The sequence below is a fragment of a genome, unplaced genomic scaffold (genome assembly GCF_019419815.1).
Source record: "Pyrus x bretschneideri cultivar Hongxiangsu unplaced genomic scaffold, Pyrus_bretschneideri_v1 Contig14, whole genome shotgun sequence".
Lineage (NCBI taxonomy): Eukaryota > Viridiplantae > Streptophyta > Magnoliopsida > Rosales > Rosaceae > Pyrus > Pyrus x bretschneideri.
Genome location: NW_025999435.1, coordinates 8081035 through 8107025, shown reverse-complemented (window position 1 = coordinate 8107025; position 25991 = coordinate 8081035). Strand labels below are relative to the sequence as shown.

The 25991-nt window shown below is 35.9% G+C and overlaps 1 protein-coding gene across 1 annotated transcript; it reads left to right on the top strand.

Annotated features, from left to right (window-relative positions):
• Positions 1–19203: 19203 nt before the first annotated feature.
• On the top strand, positions 19204–23705 carry LOC103931900 (monocopper oxidase-like protein SKU5). Its single transcript, XM_009341430.3, has 9 exons — positions 19204–19644; positions 19929–20038; positions 20136–20406; positions 20505–20643; positions 21158–21524; positions 21727–22092; positions 22183–22261; positions 23025–23224; positions 23314–23705. The coding sequence occupies exons 1-9, from the start codon at positions 19504–19506 to the stop codon at positions 23414–23416; spliced, it is 1776 nt and encodes a 591-aa protein (XP_009339705.2). The 5' UTR covers positions 19204–19503; the 3' UTR covers positions 23417–23705.
• Positions 23706–25991: the final 2286 nt, after the last annotated feature.

Below are 25991 nucleotides of genomic sequence, written 5' to 3'. Positions count from 1 at the left end.
AAATTTCTAGCCATTGTACTTTTCTTTTACGTTTTATCAAATAATTTTTGCAAATAAAAAATTCTAATAATAAAAACGTACGAAAAATCTACAAATGGATAAGAAAATAGAAAAACCTTGGATGCGAAAGTCTTTTATGAGTGTCGGACTCAACTCTCAATGAAAGCACCAATTTGTGGATGCAAATTTCTTCCTCCTTGTTCTTGGACAAATTTGCACCTGCAAAACAAATAACACCTTAGGTCAAGGTCAAGAGCCTCACGCGCCCACAATGAATGGGGGAACCTCCGATGCCAAAGTTAGAATTTTGAGGGAAAAGTGTTTGGAGAATTTTGAGTGTTTAGCAAGAGTGAAGACCTAGCCTTTTAGAGAAAATGAGGTAGAATATGTAAGGCATGGCTGGCCCGCTTGGGAGAAAAGGTGACCGGCCTTTTGTGTGTTTTTTGGGTGTAACTAGTAGTTTAATTAGCCATTAATATATTAATTAGGTAATAAATCCATTATTTAGCTAATTAACATAATTTAAAATAATTGTTTTGGGGGTTACCTTGTGAAGAAGATACGATGAGGGATGGATGAAACAGGTTATAAATAAATACCTATTTGGGCACTTTTGACTTGATTGAGGGATGATTGTTCACTGCTCACGACTAGAAATTCCGATGTGCCTCAAGGGCAATTTTGTCCTTTTCACCCAAAAATCCACGTGTCGCCTCTTGATTATTTTTGGCTCCACAATAATAATAAATTTAGAGTGTTACTAGACCCACCCCATTGTCCTATTTTCCCACCCACCTTATAATTTCACCCATCATAGAAAGTTAAAAATACTTAATACTCTTTCTCCACCCACTGTTATTCTTGTAATATCCTAGATACAATTAACATCATCTGACTCAATTCAACAACAACCTTCTTCCCACCAGAAACAATTTTTTCTCTCTGGAAATTTGGAGGGGAAGGCCTTGATGTGGCCCATTTTGACTAGGAGGAGGAGGATGAGCGACATCCACGGTTGAAGTTGAGTTTTATTATTTGTGAGTTCGATTGAGATGGAGGAAGGAAAAGATTAGGTTGAAGTGTCAAGCCGATGGAGGATGGCTACCATCAAATTGGATGGGGTGGGTAGCTCATGGATGTGGGGAGTTGGTTGCTGGGCTCTCCGTTTTTCTTCTTAATTTTCAATTTTTCACTTTTTTTTTTCTTCTTTCAATTATACCAAAGCAACAACTAACAACAAAATGAAATTCAAAGACTTTAAACAATTTGGACGAAATTGGGTGTTTAAATGGGTGAATTGCTAGCTAGAGGGTCCTTCTCCACACATGACACACTTGCATACAAATTGATTTCCAGTTGCTTTTCCAATAAATCATGAACCTCAACACCCTAAATTAACCGTGAACAGCACTAATTAACCCTTAGATTTTCCTTAAGTCATTGAATTGGATGGAATACGCATCGGCAACCAAATTATTCTTCAATAGTTTCCTACATGAATAACATAATAAAGATACAGTCAAAGATCATTAAGCTTTGCGAAAATCATAACCATTGACAAGGCATTCATAACTATGAACAGCATGATACTCCTGCCAAGAATTTACTTAACACGATTGTGACTAGCAACCTCCACTACTTATGAATATAAGTTCATAACGATTAGGTGAAACTCCCTTAGCATCAAATTCATGCATGCAAACTAAGCAGGCCCTCTTAATCAACACACAAGAATAAGTTCTTAATCAAACAGTTAAGTAAATTGTATTCACGATTTATGAAATCACAACTGAAAGTAATCAATTCATATTGCAAATATAATCATGGTTTCAAAGTCTCCTCTAGCTAAAAAAGTTTAGCTCCTCATGTTTGCAAAACAAAGATAATTAAACTTAAACATTGAAAACAAAGATAGAATACACCTAGAAACACTCCAGGTGGCTCCTCCTTCCTTCCTTGCTGTGGCACAATGGGAATTTTCTGAATTTAGGCTCTTAAGGTGTGGTGGATGTTGTGGTGTTCTGATGGTAGATGGTGATGGTTTATGAGTGTTACGGCATCATGTATTTATAGGGTGAAGGGAAGGCACGAAATTGGACTGAAAAGGAGAGGAATTAGGACTCCAAATCACCAAAGAACAAGGACACTTTCAATCAGATTCCAAGGAGAACAAGGAATGGTCCTTGAGGCAGATTGTAGAACTTCTAGAAGGGTTACATGTGGCATAAACTTAGGGCACGAAAATAGGGCTTCTAAAACCTGATATTTAGGTGATTTAATGTGAAAATGAGTCCTCTTTGTAGCTGGAATTAAGGTAGGAAAAGATTAGGATAGGATAAGATAAGATAAGGTTGGATAAGGTTTGGATAAGATAAGGTTGTTTGGATAATGTTCCATGTTTCTTGCTCTTTCCTTATCTTCATTGTCTTGAACTTATTTCTCCAGATTTGTAGCATGTTCCTAGCCTCTTTTAACTTGAAATTCGTCCATCCACCTTGCTCCATGCATATGCTATCCATTTCAAGCCCAAAACTGCTCTAAATAGCTCCAAATTGCACTTTCTTGCCAACTTTGCCATTAGGACCTACAAACACACGAAAATAGCTTAAAACACTATAATAAATAGAAACTAACTATGTAAATGCAATAAAACAAGCTAACTACGTCGCATAAATATGCTCCTATCAGGCGACAGTGAGAGAAAGTGAGGGCGACAGTGAGAGAAAGAGAGATTTCAGGGATTGGTAATCCCATCCCGTGTTTTCCTCTCATCTTTGTCACACTCAACCTCTCTCTAACCCTTTCTCTTTCACTCTCTTTCAAACTCTCCCTTTCTCCTAACTCTCTATCTCGTTCAACTTTAGTCCTAACCCTAATATGTTCTTTCATTCCTCAATTTTCTCTATTCGAGCAATGAAAAATCGAACTAGGTTTTCAGATTATTGATGCATAGGGATTCACGAACAGAGAAAGGGGAGAGGGAGAGAGAGAGAGAGAGAGAGAGTTGATTGAGGGAGTTAGTGAGTATGGGCTTGCACAGAGGGAAGAATACAGAAAGAGAGAGAGAGAGAAAAAAAAGAGAGAGAGAGAGAGAGAGAGAGAGAAAGGGAGATAACAATTGCACAGAGACAAGGAAAGAGACAAAGAGAGATCGTGGAAAGAGGAGGATGACGAAGATTGAGGAGGAACCTATGTCTGTAGAGAGTGAGTAAGTACTAAACCAAAGCTTATTTTCTAATGTATCTGTGATTTCTTTGCAGGATGCTACCGCAACACTCAAGTCCGTTTGGAAAATGGAGAGGGCACAGCTTAAAGATCTCGGACCCAAGGTAAAATGTAATAATCTCTGGCTCTCTTTACTGATGTACGCTTGCATGCACTAAATCTATGAATTTAACTTATGCATATGCATTCTCTGTCCCAAACGTTTTTGGATCCAAAGCGGTCAGGATGCTAAGTTAGGAAGGTTAATTTTGTCCTATGGTTTGGGACGGATTAGGATGGATCTAGGTGGCTATCATTCGATAAGGGTTTGGTGAATGAAAGCCATGCCGCCTTTGAACAGAGAGAGAGGGAGGGAGTAGTAGGTCGTGTTTTATTGTCTTCGCTGCACCATTAGTTTGATTGCCTATCCCTGAGTATTTGAGTCGTGTTTTATACTTTTTCTTTTGTCTGGAAGATGACTTCTAATTCCTATATTAATGAGATGTTCAATCTTCAATCTTGCTTAGAAGCAGTGATCACCGCTTGTTTGATGAAAGGTACAAATGAAACGGTTGTTAATATTTGGGAACCAACAGAGCTCCTTATTTTGGGGGTTTGTTTTTGTTTTTGGAAGGAGAACAATTTGGAGCAAGTGACTCACAAAGTTAAACTTCGATATCGAAATTAATAGAAACCCATTGGTATGATTTCTTCATCTGAAATTTTTGATTGCCCAATTGGTTGTTTCATCAATTAATTGTGTGTAAACATGTATGTGTAATTTTTTATTTCTTCCAATTAAATGGTAAGATCAAATTAAGCTAAGAACTTTGGGTTTTGTAAATGTTGTGTAATTAAACTATTCATATTATCAATTAATTTTGAGCAAACATTTATGGGTAGTTGTTAATTTCCTTCAATATTTGATAATAATTCAATTAAAGCTGAGAACTTTGTATTTTGTTCATCACCTGCCGTAGATTTTACTTGGCTGAGAAAATGTAGTTTCCTTGATATTATTCATGTTTTGTTTTCTTTCAAATTGCATTGTAATGGGTTTCTTTGGAAAAATAGTTCTTAAGACCAATTGTGAGGTTTGTTCTTATATGGTACATGACTGTTTCTATATTTCTTTTGCACGGTTGTTAGTATTTGTAATTGTGATTGGTGTTGTCCTACATGTTCGAATTTGGATAGTCTAAGGTTTCTGATGAGTTTTCTTTTTGTGGGTAAGCCTGGATTTCCCAAGAAAGTGAGTGATTGGATGGAAAACAAACAATGCTCGGATTTCCTCTTTGTACTACCTGTTTGGCTGTTTCTGAAAATTAAATTCTAGCAAGTATAAATCAACTCTCTCTGTTTGTGGGTTTGGATGGATGTATTTCCTTCTTGCATTTTAATTCTTATCATGTGTTTGGTTTCTGAGAAAATGTGATAGTCAGGAGGGTAAAATGAGGGATTGGATAGAAAACAAACAATGCCTGGATTTCCTTTTTGTACTACCTGTTTGGTTGTTTCTTAAAATTAAATTATAGTAAGTATAAATCAACTCTCTTTGTTTAAGGGTTTGGATGGAATCTGTATTTCCTTCTTGTATTTTAATTCTTATCATGTGTTTGGTTTCTGAGAAAATGTGATAATCAGGAGGGTAAAGTGAGGGATTGGATAGAAAACAAACAATGCCTGGATTTCCTCTTTGTACTACTTGTTTGGTTGTTTCTTAAAATTAAATTGTAGCAAGTATAAATCAACTCTCTCTATCTGTGGGTTTGGATGGAATCTGTATTTCCTTCTTGCATTTTAATTCTTATCATGTGTTTGGTTTCTGAGAAAATGTGATAATCAGGAGGGTAAAGTGAGGGATTGGATAGAAAACAAACAATGCCTGGATTTCCTCTTTGTACTACCTATTTGGCTGTTTCTTAAAATTAAATTGTAGCAAGTATAAATCAACTCTCTGTCTTTGTGGGTTTGGATGGAATCTATATTTCCTTCTTGCATCTTAATTCTTATCATGTGTTTAGTTTCTGAGAAAATGTGATGAACATGAGGGTGTGATATTTCTTCTTAGAGAAATCTTTATTTAGCAATTAAACAGGATAGTATTGTTTCCAAAATATTCTCTAAATTTCCATGGGTTATTAGGTGAATATGTGGCCATAGTGATTTGAAAGAACTTGAATGCGTGACTAACTTTGATGAATTCTAAACTTGCAGACATTTTTTCCGGCAATGACAAGGATCGTGGGAACGCTTAGTCCAAAATCACAATCGGTTGAGACAATCTCCAGTTGCTTGAAAGCAGGAATGTCTGGTATTGCTGACCTGCTATGTTTAATTTTCATTGTTCATTTGTCTGATTATGCTTTTGATTTTTGCCATCTCCCTTCATCTATAATACTTTAGTAAAAGGATAATAAACACCATCTGAGACTTATGCACCTCCGTTTTGGCGGTACAATTTGTTGGAATAAGTTAAAGGTAAGGGTCACCAAATCATACTATTTTTGTTGCTATTTATTTCCTTGCTGAACACAATGAAGCGAATTCTCTTCATTTACATTCTTGCATTTAAATTTGCAAGTCAATTTATCGTAAATAATATTCACTTTTTGTTGTCTTTGATTCTACTGAGTTGCAGTTTTATCATCTATTTGTAAAACCCATTTAGACTCACAATTTTTTTGTGTGATAAAACTTAAACTGAAGCATTATGTATATCCAAGATTGAAGGAGAAATTTAAGTTAAATTAGATGGACACCCAATACTAGGGGTGATGTTGGCAGGTTGTAACCATATCAGTAGTCAATTTTATAAATTAAGTGAAATATAAGACTCACCTAACAGGTATCATAAAATAATGTGGAACTACTTTTTTCTCTCTCAGTACTCAAGATATCATTCCTCACTTGGCCAGAAACGATAAATTGTCCCTCATGATGTGTTTTCCATGTTTGAATATTTTGTTCATTCAGTTTCAAGTGTTTTCTTTTTGTGTATAAGAATATCGTAGTAACTCATTGTTTTTTCTTTCCTTTAGGTGGTACAATAGTTCTATTGACGATGGTCATTATTTTTCAAATGATGCTATCGAATTTCAAGATTGAAAACTACTGGCTTTCAATCTTTTTGAACAAGTTACCTTTGTAAGGTATCAAAACTATAATTTTTATATACAAAATAAAATTCGTTCCTTCACTATGGTAATTTTGTTTAGATTAGCTTCTGTAACTTAGGAATAATGAATGTCACAATTGATGATAAGTTGATACTTTGTTTGGAGCTTGAATTGTAGATCTGTGCAAGATATCCATATATGGATCAATGCTATGGACTCTTCTCAACCTATGGACCTCAAATTTTAGTGTGTCTTCCATCATTTATCCTACCTCACTATGTATGGAGCTATTACATTTGCAATCATATTAATTCCTTGAAAGCAATATTTATATTTCTCAGTAAACTGCTAAATTTGGAATATACTATCGTTTCCTTGCTGATACATTAAAATGAATATATGAAAAGTAGTCTCAATCTCGCATGGGGGTGTTGCAAGCCAATTCGATGCTATGAGGCACTTCGTTTAGGTCTATCTGAGGGAGAGAGGTGTTGGGTGTCTGAGGCAAGGGGTTTTAGGGATTAGGTTTGGGTGGGATTTCAAGGATTAGGTTTTGGTGGGATTTGACTGATTAGGTTTGGGTTTTTGTTTGTGCGATTGGCAAAGAAATGAGGGGGGTCCAAAATAGGATTAGGAGATTTGGTTTAGGGTTTGTAGAGTCAAAGATAAGGGGTGTCCAAGAGAGATATGGGAGGATTTAGGCCAGGGATTTTAGGGATTTGGTTTAGAGTTTGTTTTATGCGATTTGCACAGACAAAGAGATGGGACAAAGGTGAGAGAGGTGGGAGGATTTTCTGCAAGGGTTGAAGGGAACAAGTAAGGGAGGTATGGGTATGGGTTTGTTGTGATGGGGTTTAGTAATTTCCAATATTCTTCGACTCTTTTTAATCTACAAAATCAAATTGCCTATGCAATTTATAACATGCAATCAGTTTCGTTTTAGTTGAGTTCAAATAATGTTGATTGCGTTGTTATAAAGCTCTTTTTTATAGTTAGGTTGAAAATCATATTGATATATTCTTTATTTAGTTGGTCCAATCTGTAACAGATGAGATTGTTTTGTTTGATGATTCAATCAAAATTTGATCTTTATTTTTTTTGTGTGAAATTATAATGGAATTGCAAAGTATATCTTAGATTCTTGGTTGCATACTCACTTTCCCACAACTATTATATTATCTCTTGACTGGATGGATTTTTATAATTTCCTGGATCTACGGTTACAATGCTTTTTATAATTTTCTAAATCTATCCTTTTTGTTTGTTCATGATTATGTTGAATGTTTTTCAGGTTAAATGTGTCTTATTCATGTAGTTAAGGCTGGTGCATTCAAGTCCCGCAGCATCGCGCGGGCATATTACTAGTTAAAAACTAAAATGATGGGTTTTGGTGATTTTGATGAAGGGTGGTACACTACGGATGCCTGATGATGATATAGATGCCGGCAAGCACGAGGACTGCGAGAACAAGGTGCCACAGTGGCATTCTAAGAGGATGAGAGCCCCCACCCACCATGTTGCCTGCACCTTCGGGTCAAGCAAAACTAGAAAGATTTCATTTTGGATTATCAGCGCCGACGAGTGTAGTTGTTTTAATTTGGATTATCAAGCCCTCCCTCCATATCTTTTTCTTTTGGGAAATATTTGAGAGAGTAGTTGTTTCAGAATTTTATTTTCTTATGTAGGCGACGGGGTGGGGTGGGGGCTGTGTGTTGCTGGGATAGGGTGGGGAAGAAGATAAACGGTAATCTTCTTCTGTTTTTTTTATGTTTATAATTATATAGAAATAAAAATTATTTTTTATTATTTAAATATTTTTAATTTATATAATAATCTTTAATTAGACTTGTGGGACCCAATTACTTGACACATCAGCACTTAACGGAATTTTTTACGGAATGACCACATTGATTTGCGACATTCAATTTTAGAGACTACATTGATCGATTTTCAATTTCAGGGACCATCTTGATTGGATGGGTCAATTTCAGGGATCATTGTGATAAAAACCCTAACAAGATTTATTAGTACATCATTGACGTGCTAATACATTGTAGACATGAGTTACAACTAGGGATGTTATGACTTACACCTTATCGTGACATTTGCCGTTCAAACTACAAGAAATGTAAGATTACAATATGATGATTCAAAATTACACTCCAAGGTTATATAATTATTATAACGTTCAAGTTAATTATACAGAATGACATGGTTATTATGATAACAAGGTTGGTAGTTACATTGTTGACGTTCTATTGCATTGTCAAGGTAGGTTTTTGTACTTGAACATGATTGAATTACAAAATCAATGTTTATTATTACACTGTTGACATACTATTACATTATAGACGTATGTTATTACTGTGGAACGTCATAAACTTACATAACATCGTAATCATTTTATAGCATGACGTCATCATACAAGGTACAAGGTACTTTATGTTGTAAACATTTAAATTAACACTCTAAAGTTACATAATTATTTTAATGTTATGTTTAATTATACTAGATGACGTTGGTATTACTATGTTGTCCTTTACAGTGTGGATGTTATATTACATTGTTAAGGTAGTATATTAATAACTGAATGTTATTGCGTTACAATTTTAACATTCAAAATAAATGATACCGCTACCTCATTTTTTTAATAAGGTACCGTAGATGGACCTTATTTTTATACCAGTTTCATTATTTTCTTGATTTCTTTTCTGTGAATTTGGTAGATTTTTACTTAGTTTTGTGTTTTCTTACGTTTCAAGAGTAAAGATGAAAAAAAAAAAAAAAAAAAAGTGAAATGAGCAGTTTTGGGATTGAAACGAGTTTTGTATCCTGAGAGTATAGATTGCATGTACAAATTAGTCAACTTGACGAGTTAAATTGTACCAAGAAACCATCTATTGAGCCTTATGTATATCATAAATACACCAATTCAGTAGAGAGGAGAAAAAAAGGAAAACATAATTAGTATATGGATGAATCGTAAAATTATTTTCAAAATAAAAGGGGAGACCGATTAGTAATTATATAAGTGATCAGTTTGGAGAGACAAAATTTTCCAAAAGGGATTTGAAGAAAGAGAGACTAGTTGGACAATATATAAGTGAACGGCCAGTCGGCACTACTACAAGTGACAAAAGAAAAGTTCTCTCATTCTCTCAATCTTTTCATTTTTTTTTTTTTAACAATCGATATTATCTACACTAAGAAATGGAACAGTAGACTAAGCTTTACACTGGCTAGCCATAATAATGTGGTTCAAATTCGCCTTTGGCAAGAATTATACGTAAAATCTCTCACTTACAAGTAAAGAGGAATACTACTAAACCGTAGTACTAAATGGCCTCAATCTTTTCATTAAAAACCAAAAACTTATTTTTAGTAAAGACTTGAGTATTCTTGATATCCCTTGTGTGCTTGATGTTTATATAAGAAGTATACAATTCTTTGATGAACAACAAGCGTAATGTTGACTTCATGGTATATAGAAGGCTAAACACAATTTCCCTATCCACATAAGTACTGGAGGCGAATTAAGTTTGAAAAGGGTTGTAGTAATTTACGTGCCTTGAAACATCCTACTTAGAATTACTTGGCCATAACTCACCAGCCCTATATCCATTGAATAAAAATTGGGTACGGTTTGAATTAACCTTCCAACCCACTCAAAATTGCAACCCATTTGGAGGCCATGGCCACTTTTATCCCTCCATCGTAATGGTAGCTATAATTTGTAATATCCAAGGGGCATCCCAAATTAAAATCAAGTGACTATTAGGTAGTTCAAGTTCAATTAGACGAAGGCCTCCTTTGTTTCGTGAAAAACAAAAATCAAGGGAAATAAGCTAGTTATTTATACTGATCCACTGCAAGACTCATTATTAAAAATGGGTTTATTTTTGCTCATCGCTTTCAAGTGGTGTTAATACTTAACACCATACTTCGTACATTAGATTAGTTTAAATTTTGAGATTTATGTTTATCCACTACAGAAATCCTGAAAGTTAAACTCATTCAATGATGATAAATAGGATGGTAAGCATTACCATCACTTGAGGGTGGTGAGCAAAAATATTTCCATTATATACAAATAATGAGATATATCAATTTTCTAGAGCAAAGTTTCCCTCTCCTTGGTAAGAGGTGAGTATAAAAATAGTGGGAGTGAGGAATCGAACTAAATCAGGATAAAAAAATTTGAAATAATTGTATCGACCAAAAAAGTCAACTTAAGTTCAAGAATCAAATTGGATTGATTTAGACCGTTCCAATATCATCTGGTCAGAACTAAATCGGCTAAATTAGTTAATCTAATATTTAAAGCTGACACCACTTAGTTCTTCAGTTTAGTGGTATTCATCTTCACTAATAAGTGAGATGTCTTAGGTTTGATCTCGCCAAAGGCGAATATGAACCACATTATGGCTAGTCCATTGTGAGGCTTAGCATACTCCCCCACCCTCTCTTGATAATATTGTTTGTTAAAAAAAATATTTAAAGTTGACAATTTTTTTTTCGTCTCATCTTTTCCTCTCATTTCTTCTTTTAAGCCGCATCGCCTTCATAATTTTCTTGTTTTTTTTTTTTTCTTCAATTCTTCTATTATTTGTGTTTTTTTTTCTTCTCCACTGTGCAACTATCGTGGGTCTAAAAGATGTTAGATGCTAATCAGTCAGCAGGCAGCGAATTAGGGCTTAGGGCATAGGCAAATTTAAGTATATTTATTATATATTATACAAATTAATTAAATATGTTGTATAATATATATACAAATAAACATTGAATAATATGTTATTTTTTAAAAGATTTATTATATAGGTTTATTATATATTATAAAATAAAAGTAGTGTAATATTTTAAAGCTGTTATTATTAATTTTATAACCTATGGGCTCCTAGGATAGCCCCAAACCCTTAAAACTACATAGAAAAAGCCTCGTTTTTATACAAAAGTCAAAATACAAGACCTTGGCTTTCCCTGCAAATCAACTCCACGCCTCACTTCTTTGCCTCAAGAGCATTAAAAGAGCAGCCGCAATGATAAACTCTGCCTCCAAACCCTAACGCCGTCATCTTCATTTTGTTCTCCTCCATTATATCTCTTTCTTCTCACCCTCTCTTCCTTCTTCTATGCATGGACCGTGAGAGGTAGAAAGTTTGTCGAGGCTCCACTGATACGATTGGGGATTGTAAAAGTGATGCAAGAGTTGTAGCGAGTTGGGAGAGTTGCAGCGAAATTCAAACCGCCTAGATTGTCTCCTAATGTTGCCTAGAACGCCTATGCGGCCACCTAATCCTACCCGCCTTAACTGAACATTTTGGCCAAAATCAAGTCAGAGCTCTATCGTCCAGCGCCTAGATGTCGCGTAGGTCGATTTTTAGAATAGTGACATCTGTGCTTTTTCTTATTTCTTTGCCATGCCGGGCTCTGCCCTGCCACTCTTTCTTCTTGTTTGCTCTCTCTTTTCTTGCACATCTTGCTTTTTCTTATTCTTCTTCTTCTTCTTCTTCTTCTCTGTCGCTATTTCTTTTTGTCCGCTCTCCCTTTTTCTCTTCCTTCTTTTCTTACACGTCTTGATCAACATCTAGATCTTGTAGAGTTCCATTTGTGGCTGAGTTTTGGTTCCATTTATGGTTGTGTTAAATTTTGTGGTCACAATATTTAGGTTTTGTGTTTGTGGAGGTGAAGGAATAATTTGAATATACTAAGTTCATGGAGCAACATATTTGCATGCATCTAACATTTAAATGATGAAGTATGCTTGTATGCAGTCAAAAACAAAACTTTAACCATGAAATCCAAAGCTTAGTAGTTGTGAACCAAAGCCTAACCCAAATTCCCAAAGAGAGTTAAGATTTGTTATACTTTTGAAGATCTTCTTTTCCTTGCAAACGTTAATCACCCAATGAGGGCCTCCAATCCTTTGCATCTTTGATCCTTGGTTCCATGGATATGGATGAGGGAACTTTGCATCTTAGCTCCTCATCTTCTTAGATTTAGATGGAGGAATAGATTCTCCAAAAGCCACCAAAAAAGGAGGCCTCTATGTTTTGGCCCCAAGGAAGGATTGAGAAAGGAGATGAGTGATGTAGGAGGAGGAAGATCTAGTATCATTCTTCTATATGGCCGGCCTCTTAGAGAGAAAGAGAGTTTGTTTTCTCTCATCTTTCCTCAAAGAAACCCTAATGTGGGAAGGGCTATAATTTCATTTATGTAGCCATTTACATTGAGTGATGCAATTAAAATTATAACCAACTCTTCCTCCTTCTCTTTATAGCTAGCCTTCTCTAGCTAGAGGGCTTTGTACCCTTTTGTATTTAAGTTCTCATACAACTCAAAATAATGAGCTTGATGATTTGAAGCTTGTTGGGCCTTGATGCACTAAACTAATCTGAGGTCTTAAACGAACTTATTCGTTTAATTAAATAACATATTAATTAATCCTAGCCGTAAAAAAATTAAACTACTTAATTATCCTTTCTTATATCATTCAAACATTACTGTGTGTCATCCATTAGGCTCTTTTTAGTACGGCAATGGGCGATTAGAACTTTTACTAATTGATTGTGAATTGAAAATTATTTTCAATTCTCCTTTTAGTAAAGATTAGTCATCAGGACTTCCACAAACCAAGAGTGACACCTAGTAGTATGCCATGGTTACCCAAGTTAAGCAGAAGAGGTTAGAGAACCTATTTAGTTTGGAATGTACTTCCTAAATCTTATTTAAATCATATTATAAAGTATTCTCCTTCAACAATTTGAAGGTTGGAGATTCCTTTGCGTACATTAATATGCCTACATGATTAGGTAGCTTAACCAAACAATGTCGTGGACACGATCACATTAAAGCGCCTTTAACATAGTCCATGATTAAGAACATAACCACACGATAACTATGATGCTTCTGGTCAAAAGATTATTTCGCATTATCCCAACTAGTGAGTTCTCATGTGACATGTGTATGAGAACTCCTGATTGATCACGTTCAGTGTATTCACTCTCTATTCAGCACATACATACTTGTTTTGGTGTCATTCACACCAATAGCTCGAGACTTATCATTCTCCACAAAGAAGACATAGTATGTATTGATCTATTCAGATTGCAATGAAAACCATATGATCAAGAACGTTTAAGATATGTTTATGAAAGAGAAAGATCTCATGAATCTCACTTTTTTAGATTACATTCTCTTAATTACATATTACTTAGACTTATCGTTTAAGTGTATAACATTTAATGAGACGGCTTTAAGTAATAGTCTTTGTCCATAGCTTAAACTAGTTAGTTTAAAATGTGAAATGTTCATAAAGTATCATCTCATGATTCGATTTAGGGCACAATATGAGGATTGAAAAAAACAAAAAAAAAAGATATATAATATAATTAAAATTAGAAACTGGTCAAACTGAACTGTACGTTTTCTTAATAAATTTTGAAAAAATCAAACAGAATTGAATGGATATAATATTTCTATTTTGGTTTCAATTTGAGAAGTGAACCAGATTGAATCGACCGTAACCACACCACCCTTTTTTATTTTGATAAAAGGGTTATTTTATTAAACACCAAACACATACTTACAAGCAAACCAAAGGTCCAACTTTCACATATAAACAAATAAAAAAGGGCCTAAGAACAAAAGAAAAACGCAAAAGAGCCCATAAATAGTTGATAGGAGCATATTTATGCTACTTAGCTATGTTGTTTCCTTGCATTTAGTAAGCTAATTACTACTTATTATAGTGTTTTAAGCTATTTTCGTGTGTTTGTAGGTCCTAATGGTAAAAGGAGCAAGAAAGTGCACTTTGGAGTCATTTGGAGCAATTTTGGGCATGAAATGAATAGCTTGCATAAAGAGCAAGAAATATGGAACATTATCCAAAGAATCTTATCTTATCCAAACCTTATCCTAACCTAATCTTGTTCCACCTTAATTTTAGTTGCAAAGAGGACTTAATTTCAGATTAATACACCTAGATATATTGTTCTAGAAGGTCCTATCCCTCTCTTACAAAGGTGCCGCACCCCTTAGCCTTTGTTCTTCTAGAAATTTGCCCTAATATTCTTTCTAGAAGACCTTATCTGTTCCTAAATGTATGCCGCACCATCTCTATATTCTCTTTGGTTTTCCGATTTCTAGAAGGTCCAAAACCCTAACCTTTTTCACCTAGGATTGTGCAATCCTTTTCCTTTCAGATTTTGGTGCACCCTAGTCTTTTTCCTACCAGATTTCTGCCTAACCCTAGGGTTTGCCTGTGCATCCTATATATACATAATGTTTCTACCGCAAAAATTCTCCTCTCCCTCCATCCATTCAATCATTCAATCATTCATCCATTCATACATTTAACCATAATTCACACCACATAACCCTAGTGCCGTAAGCAAGGAAGGAAAGAGAAGAAGAGTGCCATGCAATCTGCCATCCAAGGAGGGTTCAAAATCTGGCATTGGAGTGTGGAGTGTTTTTGTGTATTTTCTATCCTTAGTTTTAGTTCGATATTTATTTTAATTTGGTTTTCAATTATGATGAACATGTGGAACTAATTTCTTTTTAGTTGGAGGTGAATTCGAAGCCTATGATTATATGTTTTATATGAATTGATTACATCCAGTTATTGTTTCTTGAGTCTTGAATGTGATTTGCTTATCTGAGTTATTAAAACGTGTTTATGTATGTTGGTTGAGGGTCGACACTTAATTTGCATGCATAAATTTGATGCTAGAGTAGAAGGGAATTTCACCTAATCGTTATTTACTTATATTCACAAGTAGTGGAGGTTGCTAGTCACAATCGTGTTAGGTAAATCCAGTGGTATGAGTCTCATGCGTTTCATAGTGATGAATGTCTTGTCAATACTTATGATTTTCATAGAACTTAATGACTTTTGATATGTATCTTTATTATGCGCTTCATATAAAGAACTTGAGAAAGATAATTTGGTTGCGATGCGTATTCCATCCAATTCAATGAAATAAGGAAAATTTGAAAGTTAATTTATGTTTTTCATGGTTAATTTGGGGCATTGTCATTCATAGTCTAAAGGAATAATAACTGGAAATTGGTTTATATGCATATGTCATGTGTGGAGAAGGACCTTCTAACTAGCCTTTCACCCATTTAATTCACCTTAATTTGAAGTCTTTTAAGTTGTTTTGCAATCTGTTAAGTTTAGGTTTAAATTCGTCCAAATAAACCCCCCTTGACATTTAGTTGTGTCCTTTAGTTAGAACTAGTTTAAATTTGTCCCCATTGTTTATTTTGAGTCTAAGTTAGTTAAATTTCATCTAAGTATCCCCATAGAGTCAGTTTTGTGTCTATTTAATAGTATTAAGTTGTTTAGAGTCAGTTTAGCTTCTTTTGAGTCAAGTCAAGTTTTATTTTCGTCAAAATCACTTGTTAGGTCTAGAATTGAGTTTTTTTTTTTATTGTTTGTTGCTGTTTTGAGTGTTTTGAGTTAGTTTTAAGTCTATAAAGTCTAAATTAGTGTTTTAAAGTCTTATTTGTGTTGATTAGCATCCCTAGTTAATCCCTGGTCTAGAACGATCCCTACTTGCATATATACTACAATTGGCATCGATAGGGTTTAATTTGTGTGTCAAGTTAATTTTCACATCAATAGTAAGGTCCAAAAAAACCACAGCACCCGAAACCAGAAGTTTCCACTGCATTCTCCACTGCTGAAGTACCAATCAATCCATCTGATTCGTGACACTGCTGGAATAGGGAGACAACAGAGAAAAGATGGTGGTATTGGAAACATCCGAGCCGATGTATACACCGGAACTCTACACACAATCTCAACAGAACACATGGTTGAAAATGAGACCAAGGAAGAGTCAGAAAGAGGTATAACCTCAAGGATTGAGGAATTGAACAGATCAAGGTAAAAATTTGGGAGAAACAACAATATAGGCAAGAAAAACATAAGGAAAAGAAGAAAGGAAGGACACGACAATTGACTACGGGCGAAGTTAGGGCCGTTGCCACCATATTTTCTTAAGTTTGAAAGCTTCACACAAACAGTGAGAAAAACTCTCAACTTGGGGAGGAAAGCTCTCAACTTGGAGAGGAAATTACAGCCACCCTATTAGTTCAATGTGTTTGATTATAAGGTTAATCTCAGTTTAATACCCTTAAGTTTCTTGGTATTCAACATTTGGTACATCAAGTTTTTCTCGTATTATGGTAATACCTGAAGTCATGATTTTGGGACACTTTCATACATCAGTTAAGGTTGCTTTTAAATTTGCCGTTATTAGTGACGTGGCACCGACGTGGACAATGACTGGGTGTCATATGGATATTAAAATAATATAAAACAAAAAAATTAAACAAAAAAAAATGTAAAAATGTTTCACAGATTCCATGATCTGATTCCCCAACCTCATATCACCCCCACCTTTCTGCCCCTCTCTCTCTCCTCCCTATCAATATATAGTAGATTTGTCGCCACCTTTCTCTCTAACTCCTCCCTTCCCCCTCCTCCCTAAATCCTCCTAACTCCCTTTTACACCCCTACTCAAAAACCCACTACGAATTTTCATACCAAAATATGTATTTCTGTAGGGAGGAAGACCGATCGATCAGTAAGGGAAGATAATCGAATTGGTGAAATGTTGATAGTGAAAACTCAAAATCCAACCACCCCTCCACGGATACATCCTACTTCTGTTCTAGATCCGGTCTGTGGATCTTCATCCCTGCTGACCTCTGCCAACGACACAATTGGGCAGGTTGCCATGGCAACCAATTCGTCCATCCTCGCTCCAGAATCGTCCCAATTTCGATATTTTCCTACACAGTCGATGTACCCCAATGCCTTCAAGTTCTTGCTCCTTAAGTCGGCACCAAGGATTGCCACCATCAAATCTGGAAATGGGTTGGTTGGGGTTAGGGTATGGTGCTAAGGGAGATGTGGGTTGTGTATGAGGGAAGGGACAGAAGAAAGCGGAGTGGAAGAGGGAGGGGAAGGGTCGATGTATTTAGGTTTTTATTTTTTATATTTTTTTATTTCTTTAATTTTTTAATATCAATAAGGGCCATATAGACACGTGGCACCCAATCATTGTCCACATGGATGCCATGTCACCAGTTAACAATAGATTTAATTGTAACCTTAATGGATGTATAAAAGTATCTCAAAATTATGACTTCAGGTAACACTTTGGGATTAAAAAAATTTGATGTACCAAATGTCGAAAACAAAGAAACTTGAGAGTAGTAAACTGAGATTAATCCTTGATTATAATATCCACCCCACCCCTTTGTAGAAAGAAAACAGAAAATTGAAGCATCAATTCAGATTTTGACCCACATGGAGCATTGGTCTCCTTCCATTAAATTAACCCTTTATTTTGGTTGGATAGAAGTTCTAATAGTGTGATAAAAAGTGGACAATTGCTACACTCTATGACAAACAAATATTCATAAATCTATAATTTAATAATAAAACATCCAATTCAACTAAAATTCAGATACCATACTCCAATCTTCTCAACACAAAAACAATTTAGCCAAACCCGTATGAAGAATTGTAAATTAAATCTTTTTCTCTCATTGTGACAGACTTTCTCTCAATTTGAAAGTTATTCTCACTGTCTGTGTGAGAGTTTCAAATTTGCACAGATCTAGTGCCGCCGACCCTAGCTTCGGCTGAGGTTGGTTAGCCGTTCTCCCATTCCTCTCGTTGTCTTATTTTGCTTCCTTCGATTGCGTTTTCCCTTGCTATTTATTTCAATTTGCCCTTTTCTTCTCATCCCACCTCCATCCCTCTTCCTCGTTCATCCTTACTCCTATATGCAGTCCAACTTTAATGAGATGGTGTGTAGAGCTTCGATGCTTGCACATGCTCGGGTGTTCCCAACACCACCACCTTTTCATCTCTGACTAGCTTTACTGACAATGTTGTCCGTGGGTTCTCACGGGCTGCTTTCTTCTGGCATTTGGATTTCTTCATCTGGTTGTTGGATTTTTTCAATTGAGGCTGGTGCTGCTTAGAGTTGGATGTTATAATCGGTGAGCTGATGTGAGGTTATAGGAGTGGAATTGGACAGATCGAGTTGGAATGTTGCAGCGGTGGTTGCAATCGATTTCTCGGACTGTTTTTGCTGTTCTAGGCTCAAACTGTTGCTTAAGCTGTGCTTTTGTTTGTTTTTCTTTGGCCCATTTTTTTTTTATTGTTCATATGCTAGCTTTGGGCCTTTGGTTTGTGTTTGTTTTTTTGGACAGAGGGTCCTTGCCGGATCCTCTTTGTGAGGATCCCTAGGATTCTTCAATTACATTTGTTCATTGTACATTGTGCAGTCATAAATCATTGTAAATTTTATTTAAAATTGAATATAAACAGTACCTGACAAACTGGCCTTGTAATGTACGATGAACGGATATAATTGGAGAATCCTCAGGATCCTGACGAGGATCCTCATTCTTTTTTTAGTTTGTAAAATTTATGTTTTTAGTTTGTAATAAATGTTGCTCTCCGAAGCTTTGATCAAATAAAAAAAAAAAAACAAAAAACAAACGTATCAAGAATCAGACGGTGATGAGCCGTCCAATCCATCCAGCACTACCCCACCTCGCCCAAAATTTATGCTACTAGTTGGCAGTGCCTCACGGCTGGCAATCATGTGGCGCTTCGAGATAAATCCGAACGTTGTAACAATTTATCAATTTTTTTTTCTCATTTATTTGGTATTTTTTGTACGACAGACAACAGTCAAAAATAAAAGCACGCGTATAGGCGTGTTGTGTGCGTGTTGGATAGATAGATGAACTGGCTATTGGCTGTCACTCCCTCTTTCTCACATACTTTCTGTCTCTAAAAATGTTCACTTTCTCTCTCATGCTCCCACGTCTGATGACTGGTGACCGACAAAAATCTTAGCTTCGGATCAGTCCTCAAAACCAACCATCTCTCTCTGTCTGTCTCTCTCTCTCTCTCTCTCTCTCTCTCTATATCTCACTACCCACCCAGCACAAAAGCAAAAGAAAAAGAGCCGTTTCTCTCCGTTTCCTCTGTCACTCTCTCTCTCTCCTCTCACTCTACAGCCTCTGGTTTCTTCTTCTTCTTCTTCCTTTCTATATCTTTTTGATAATGTAAATCAAGAAAAAGCTAAGGAGAAAAAATTTGGCTTTAGATTTGTGAAAAACACACTCTTAAAGTGTTGGAGAAATGGCTTCCCTGGGCTTTTTGACTGTGCTTCTCATCCACATTTGCTTGTTTGTAAGCTTTTCTTCTGCTGAGGATCCAAATGTTTTCTACCAATTTGAGGTCTCTTACATCACTGCTTCTCCTCTGGGTGTACCTCAACAGGTATGGTTCTTCTCTAGCTGCATTTTTACTCTCTCTAGATTATTTAGTCTCTCACTACTTTTTGGCTAATCTTTTTAATTTTTGATGTGGGTCTGCTTTTTTTTTCTTTCATCAATGAGAAATGGGTTGTCTTTACATTTCATAAAGTTTGAATCTTTAGCTTCAGATCTGCTAAGTTTGCTTAAATTTTCAGAATCTGAGATTAGGTATTCCGTGTAAGCTTAAAGTGATTTGAAGTATTGAGCTTTTGAGCTAGTTGTTTCTGAATCTACATTATCTTGCAGGTTATTGCCATTAATGGAAACTTTCCAGGTCCTACTATTAATGCCACTACTAATAACAATGTCATTGTCAATGTTCGGAACAAATTGGATGAGAATCTCCTCATGACCTGGTATGATTTACTTACTGTAATGTGCACATGAATTTCAAGCAGATACATTACATTAGTGCACATGGATTGTCTTTTTGAAGTTGATTCTGTTCAACAGGGCTGGAATTCAGCAACGGCGTAGTTCATGGCAAGATGGGGTTCTAGGAACCAACTGTCCAATTCCGCCAAAGTGGAATTGGACTTATAATTTTCAGGTTAAGGATCAGATTGGGAGCTTCTTTTACTTCCCGTCCCTTAATATGCAGAGAGCGTCTGGAGGATTTGGTGGCTTTATTATTAATAACCGGGCTGTAATTTCTATTCCTTTTGCAAACCCAGATGGGGATATAACTATCTTGATTGGTGACTGGTACACAAAGAACCATACGGTCAGTGCTTGGGAGAGTTTTGTTCTTCTCTTCAAAGTACAGATTTGAGATTAATGTGTAATATGTTTAATGATGATGGTTCTTTTTCTAAAATGTAGGCTTTGAGGAAGATGCTTGACGATGGGAAAGACCTTGGGATGCCCGATGGCGTTCTTATCAATGGAAAAGGCCCTTACCAATACAACACTACACTTGTTCCTGATGGCATTGATTACGAAACACTTGAAGTACACCCAGGTGGGCAATTTGAGCAACTATTTATGAATAATCATTTACTGAGTAATGTTGAACTGTTGCATGTTCCAAGTGAAAATTTGGAATTGATTGCGCGTGCCACCATATATGAACATGTTATGACCCGCCACATGTTGGTAAAAATGTCTACCATGTTATATAGTTGTTTGAGTTTATTTGTAGTAGTAGTTATACTCACAGTAGATAATGTCCATTCCATGCATATGAAACGACTGCTTTTTTGGCACAGCTCCTACTGATTGTCAATCTTATAATGTAATACGAACAATGTCCATTGATATCAGATGTGACAACTTAAGGCTGGAATGCCATGCATAATTTGTTTATTTATTTATTTTTTGTTGGAAAGGATTCGTGATAGAATGGGGCTTGAAAATTTAATTCCAAGCATAAAGAGTTTCCAAGTGTTGTCAATGAGTACTTTTGAAAATGTGGTTTCTTTGAATTTGTGGACTTTAAGTTGAATTATTCCATCTTCTAACGTACTATTGGACAGGCAAAACTTACCGTCTTCGCGTACACAATGTCGGGGTCTCAACTACTCTAAATTTCAGGATCCAGAACCATAATCTGCTTCTAGCAGAGTCAGAAGGATCATATACAGTGCAACAGAATTATACAAGCTTAGATATACACGTCGGACAATCTTTTTCTTTTCTGGTAACCATGGATCAGAATGCAAGTTCTGATTATTACATTGTCGCGAGTGCTAGATTTGTCAACGAGTCAAATTGGAAACGAGTTACTGGAGTTGGAATCCTGCACTATACTAATTCCAAAGGAAAGGCAGCTGGCCCCCTTCCAGCTGGACCACAAGATGAATTTGACAAAACTTACTCAATGAACCAGGCAAGATCTATCAGGTTTGTTTTCAGTTTATCGTCTTTGTATTTAGATTCTGTGCCACGACATTTCCACAGTCGGTATCCTTGAATTCATTTTTCAAAACTTCGAAGTTCAGGATATGATGTAAGATGGAAAAATATGATATAAGTTGGAAGAATTTCCTAACTGGTTTGTCCTTATCAAACATCTTTCTGAAACATTTGTGGACTAATTTTGCAGATGGAATGTTTCAGCTAGTGGTGCACGTCCAAATCCACAGGGGTCTTTTAGATATGGATCAATCAATGTTACTGATGTTTATGTGTTGAAAAATAAGCCACCTGTAATGATTAATGGGAAACGGCGAACAACGCTCAGTGGAATCTCATTTAAAAATCCTTCCACACCAATCAGGCTTGCTGATTGGTTCAAGGTGAAGAATGCTTATAAGCTTGACTTCCCTGCAAGGCCACTTACAGGAGCACCTAAACTGGAAACTTCTGTTATTAATGCAACATTTAGAGGATTTATAGAAATCATACTGCAGAACAATGACACCAAGATGCAGAGCTACCACGTGGATGGATATGCATTCTTTGTTGTCGGGTAGGAAGTTTTGCACTATAATTAATCAAACATGTCTAAATAAGAGTTCTTGTTCCCTTGATGCATTAACTTGCATTCATTTAATTGCAGGATGGACTACGGTGAGTGGACAGAGAATAGCAGGGGTACGTATAACAAATGGGATGGAATAGCCCGGTCCACAGTTCAGGTATATTACTGCGATTCTGCTTCAATCTATATATTAAGCATGTAGAGTACACTTGCTCACTACTTTTGTAGTTGTTCATAACATATGTACAGTAAGAATGAGCATTCTTAATGAGAGTAGCACTCACATGGAAGAAACAAGATTTAGTGATGGAACTAAACATGCAGTATTCACAGATGAAAACAAAAATATTAAGCATGTAGAATACTTGTGCTCACCACTTCTGTAGTTGTTGGTAACGTATGAACAGTAAGAACGAACATTCTTATTGAGAGTAGCACTCACATGGAAGAAACTAGATTTAGTGAAGGAATTAAACATGCAGTATTCACAGACAAAAACAGAAATATTAAGCATGTAGAATATGAGTGTTCACTACTGCTGTAGTTGTTCGTAACATATGAACAGTAAGAACGAGCATTCTTATTGAGAGCAGCACTTATGTGGAAGAAACTAGATTTAGTGATGGAATTAAACATGCAATATTCAGAGACAAAACAAAAATTGTCACTGTAGCCACAATGTTGAATAAAAATGACATTAAACATAAGTGAAGCCTTCCCATTCCTTCCTTTCTAATGTGTGATAAACATGATAGCCGGTGGTGGTGCCCAATACCTAATAGATAACCATGTTGAACTGGATTTACTGTATTATAGTAAGAAAGAAGAGGTCCTGGAACATATATTTCTTTGGTTAATGCTGTAAATATTTGTTGCATGTGGTGTCCGAGTCTTGATTCCTTCTGTGCCTGTGTATGTAGGTTTATCCTGGGGCATGGTCAGCCATCTTGATATCTCTTGACAATGTTGGAATCTGGAACATTAGAGCTGAAAACCTTGACTCGTGGTATCTTGGCCAAGAAACTTATATGAGGGTTGTCAACCCAGAAGCAAATAACAAAACCGAGTTGCCCATACCAGACAATGCTCTATATTGCGGTGCCCTCAACAAATTGCAAAAGTACGAGCTGTGGCCGAATGTTTTAAACCCTCTTGAGTCGTTAATAAGTAATACCAATTCTGAATGTACATTTTTCTGTTGTTTTCCAGGCCGCAAGATATCTCTTCTGCAATGTCAATCACCACCAATGGATCAAAGTTATTTTTTGCACTGCTGATGATCATCTACGCCTTTGTTTCCTTATTCCCCTAAAGGATCTGGTTTTCCGTGGCGCTTCCTATGTTTTCTTGGATCAGGTTTTCCGTGGCGGTTCCTTCGTGAGAGAGGCTTGCGGTTGAGTGTTGTTTAGGTTGTAAGATTAGTCTTGTTGATATAAATCTTCAGTAAGCATTCTTTTATCTCTTTGTTTTTCGTACGTTGTCAATGCTCCACGGTTTCTTAGTTTAATTTATTGGGGTTTATGATTCTTTTATTACCTATAACTTATGTAATGTTGACTTTTAATTCATCAATTCAAATACAATGCAACTTCCTTCCTTAATTCCTTTGATCCCGCTTGTATATTTTAAATTTGTTGAACAGAAGATTTGCTGTTCTGACATTTTTGGCCTTTCCCATGGAAGTTCACGGGTCTGTTTTCTGCTTATTCTGTTGTGGTCCTGGGATGCTTTATTGTCTTTTCATGAGCTCTGGTTTTTCGTATCTTACCCAAAAAAGAATGTGTACTCTGATGATATCTGAAGCATTTTGTATGTTGATCCAGAAAAATAGAAATAAAAATAAAAATTGAAGGTTGCGGACAAAGATCACTCTTTCTTTTTAAGAAGGGCACTAGCTGGTGGTTTTGTCACGGCAGTCCTCCCTTTTAGGGGTCGAGAATAAGTCAGGCACCGCTTAGTTCATACCTCTTAATCAAGCCAAACATGTTCATATGGAAAAATGTCTTTCATTTGAATTGAAAGATGTTTATTTTCGATATTTAGAGATCCTACCAATAGCTTCTGCCTCAACTTTAATTCCGTAGCGTGTGCCTTCTATTTCCTCCCATAAAGCCTATATTGGTGATTTTTTTGAAAAAGAAATGATTTCTGAACACCCTCTTTTTTGCTCATTCATTCATCTCCATTAACTCTCTCTTTATCGATTCAATCCAAATGCCAAAAAAATAAAGGTTGTATAGAGGGACACAGTAATTGTGCGTAGCTGAGCAGAGGGAGACAATGGCTTTGGTTTGAATTTGGTAGATTTGGCCATTTAAAATGGAACGTTAGACACATTCTTCCATGCCTACTACCTACATGGCTGGACCCAAGGAGACATGCATGTCTTTTCGATATTTCTAGCAGCCCAAAACCTCCATAATTTACAACCACCTGCTCAACAAACCGAGCTCATTGGTGGATCCGGGTCGTAAATGACCGCTAATTGACGGGTAAAAGAAAAACCGTTCATTTACTGTATAATCTCCGCCCGAAACTTCCCCCAAAAATTCAAAAATTTCATGCGACTTCTTCCACACAACGCCGGTTCTTCCAAATCGCCTTCCACAGAGTGTCTTCCAAATCGACGACAGCGAGGTATTTGATGGAGAACAATTCAGAAATAAACAAAAAATAACAGAAATAAGCATAACTTGAAATTCTAATATTTTATTAACCAAAAATACTTGATGTGCAGAATGAAATTATACAATAAATACATAAACTAATATAAGAATATCAATGATACTAACTTGATCACAAAAGGTAGAGGCTAGCGTAAAAGCTATGTCCTTCGAACAGTATTTTCGTCCCACTCTTGTGCTTGTGGTTCTACAACGTTTGCTCGACCAGGATTTAACTACCTAATTCTACAACCTGCACTGGATTATAGAATTCTAGCGAATTTGCTTAGTGTGCTTACTCTCTGGAAATTTCGTATGGAAGAAAAAGAGGAAGAAAAGATAATCTCATTTGGATACTGTGATTGCAAATATATAGGCTGTTTCACACCCTTTCAAATACCTATTTAGTGTATTTGAAAGTACATAACTCTTTCTAATAACTGTGTCTTTTAATCAAAATGTTTTTTTAATTAAAAAACTTAATCCGAAAATTAAAATTAATGAATTTGATTAATTTTAAATTCCACACAACCATAAGGTCCAAGGCCCTTGTCTTGATTAATTAATATTAATTGTATTTAGGCTATATTATATTCAAGCCTAATCCACACAACCATAAGGCCCAAGCCTTCAATCCATTTCCAAATGGTCCAAGTTCTAATTACTAAGAAGAAGGAATAAGCTTATATAAAGGCTAGTGAAAAAATACTATTGCCCAATGTGGGACAAGAGGATCTCAAACTCCTACAATACCCCACATTTGAGACGACTCTTTGATCCTAGAAACACTAAGATACGAGAGTAAACAATAGATGTGACATACATCAAGAGAGGTGTCTTTTAGACTTGAACCTACCTTAGTATATACTTATCGGATTTACTAGATGACGTAGTGAATATTAAATCTTGAACTGTTCATCTCCGCAGTAAACCAAGTCAATAAGCAAAACATATGCCACATTTACACATCACAAACTCATATGTTTGTGTTCTTTTTGGTCCTATATAAAGGCTAGTGAAAAAATACTGTTGCCCAATGTGGGACAAGAGGGTCTCAAACTCCTACAGTATTGTGGATGGCATACTTGTTTTGAAAAGCAACAACATACTTTGTTCTAAATTTGGGTTGAGGAACCACGCAATACTTGCTTTTTCTAAAACAACAACATACTTGTTTCTTCAAATGAAATTGCCTAGTATTCCGACTTCGTCAATTTTCATCTT

Coding starts and splice junctions, on each gene's coding strand:
- LOC103931900 (XM_009341430.3), top strand. CDS start 19,504: ATGGCTTCCCTGGGCTTTTTGACTGTGCTTCTCATCCACATTTGCTTG. Junction 20,644..21,157: donor AACACTTGAAGTACACCCAG/GTGGGCAATTTG, acceptor ACTATTGGACAG/GCAAAACTTACCGTCTTCGC. Junction 22,262..23,024: donor TAGCCCGGTCCACAGTTCAG/GTATATTACTGC, acceptor CTGTGTATGTAG/GTTTATCCTGGGGCATGGTC.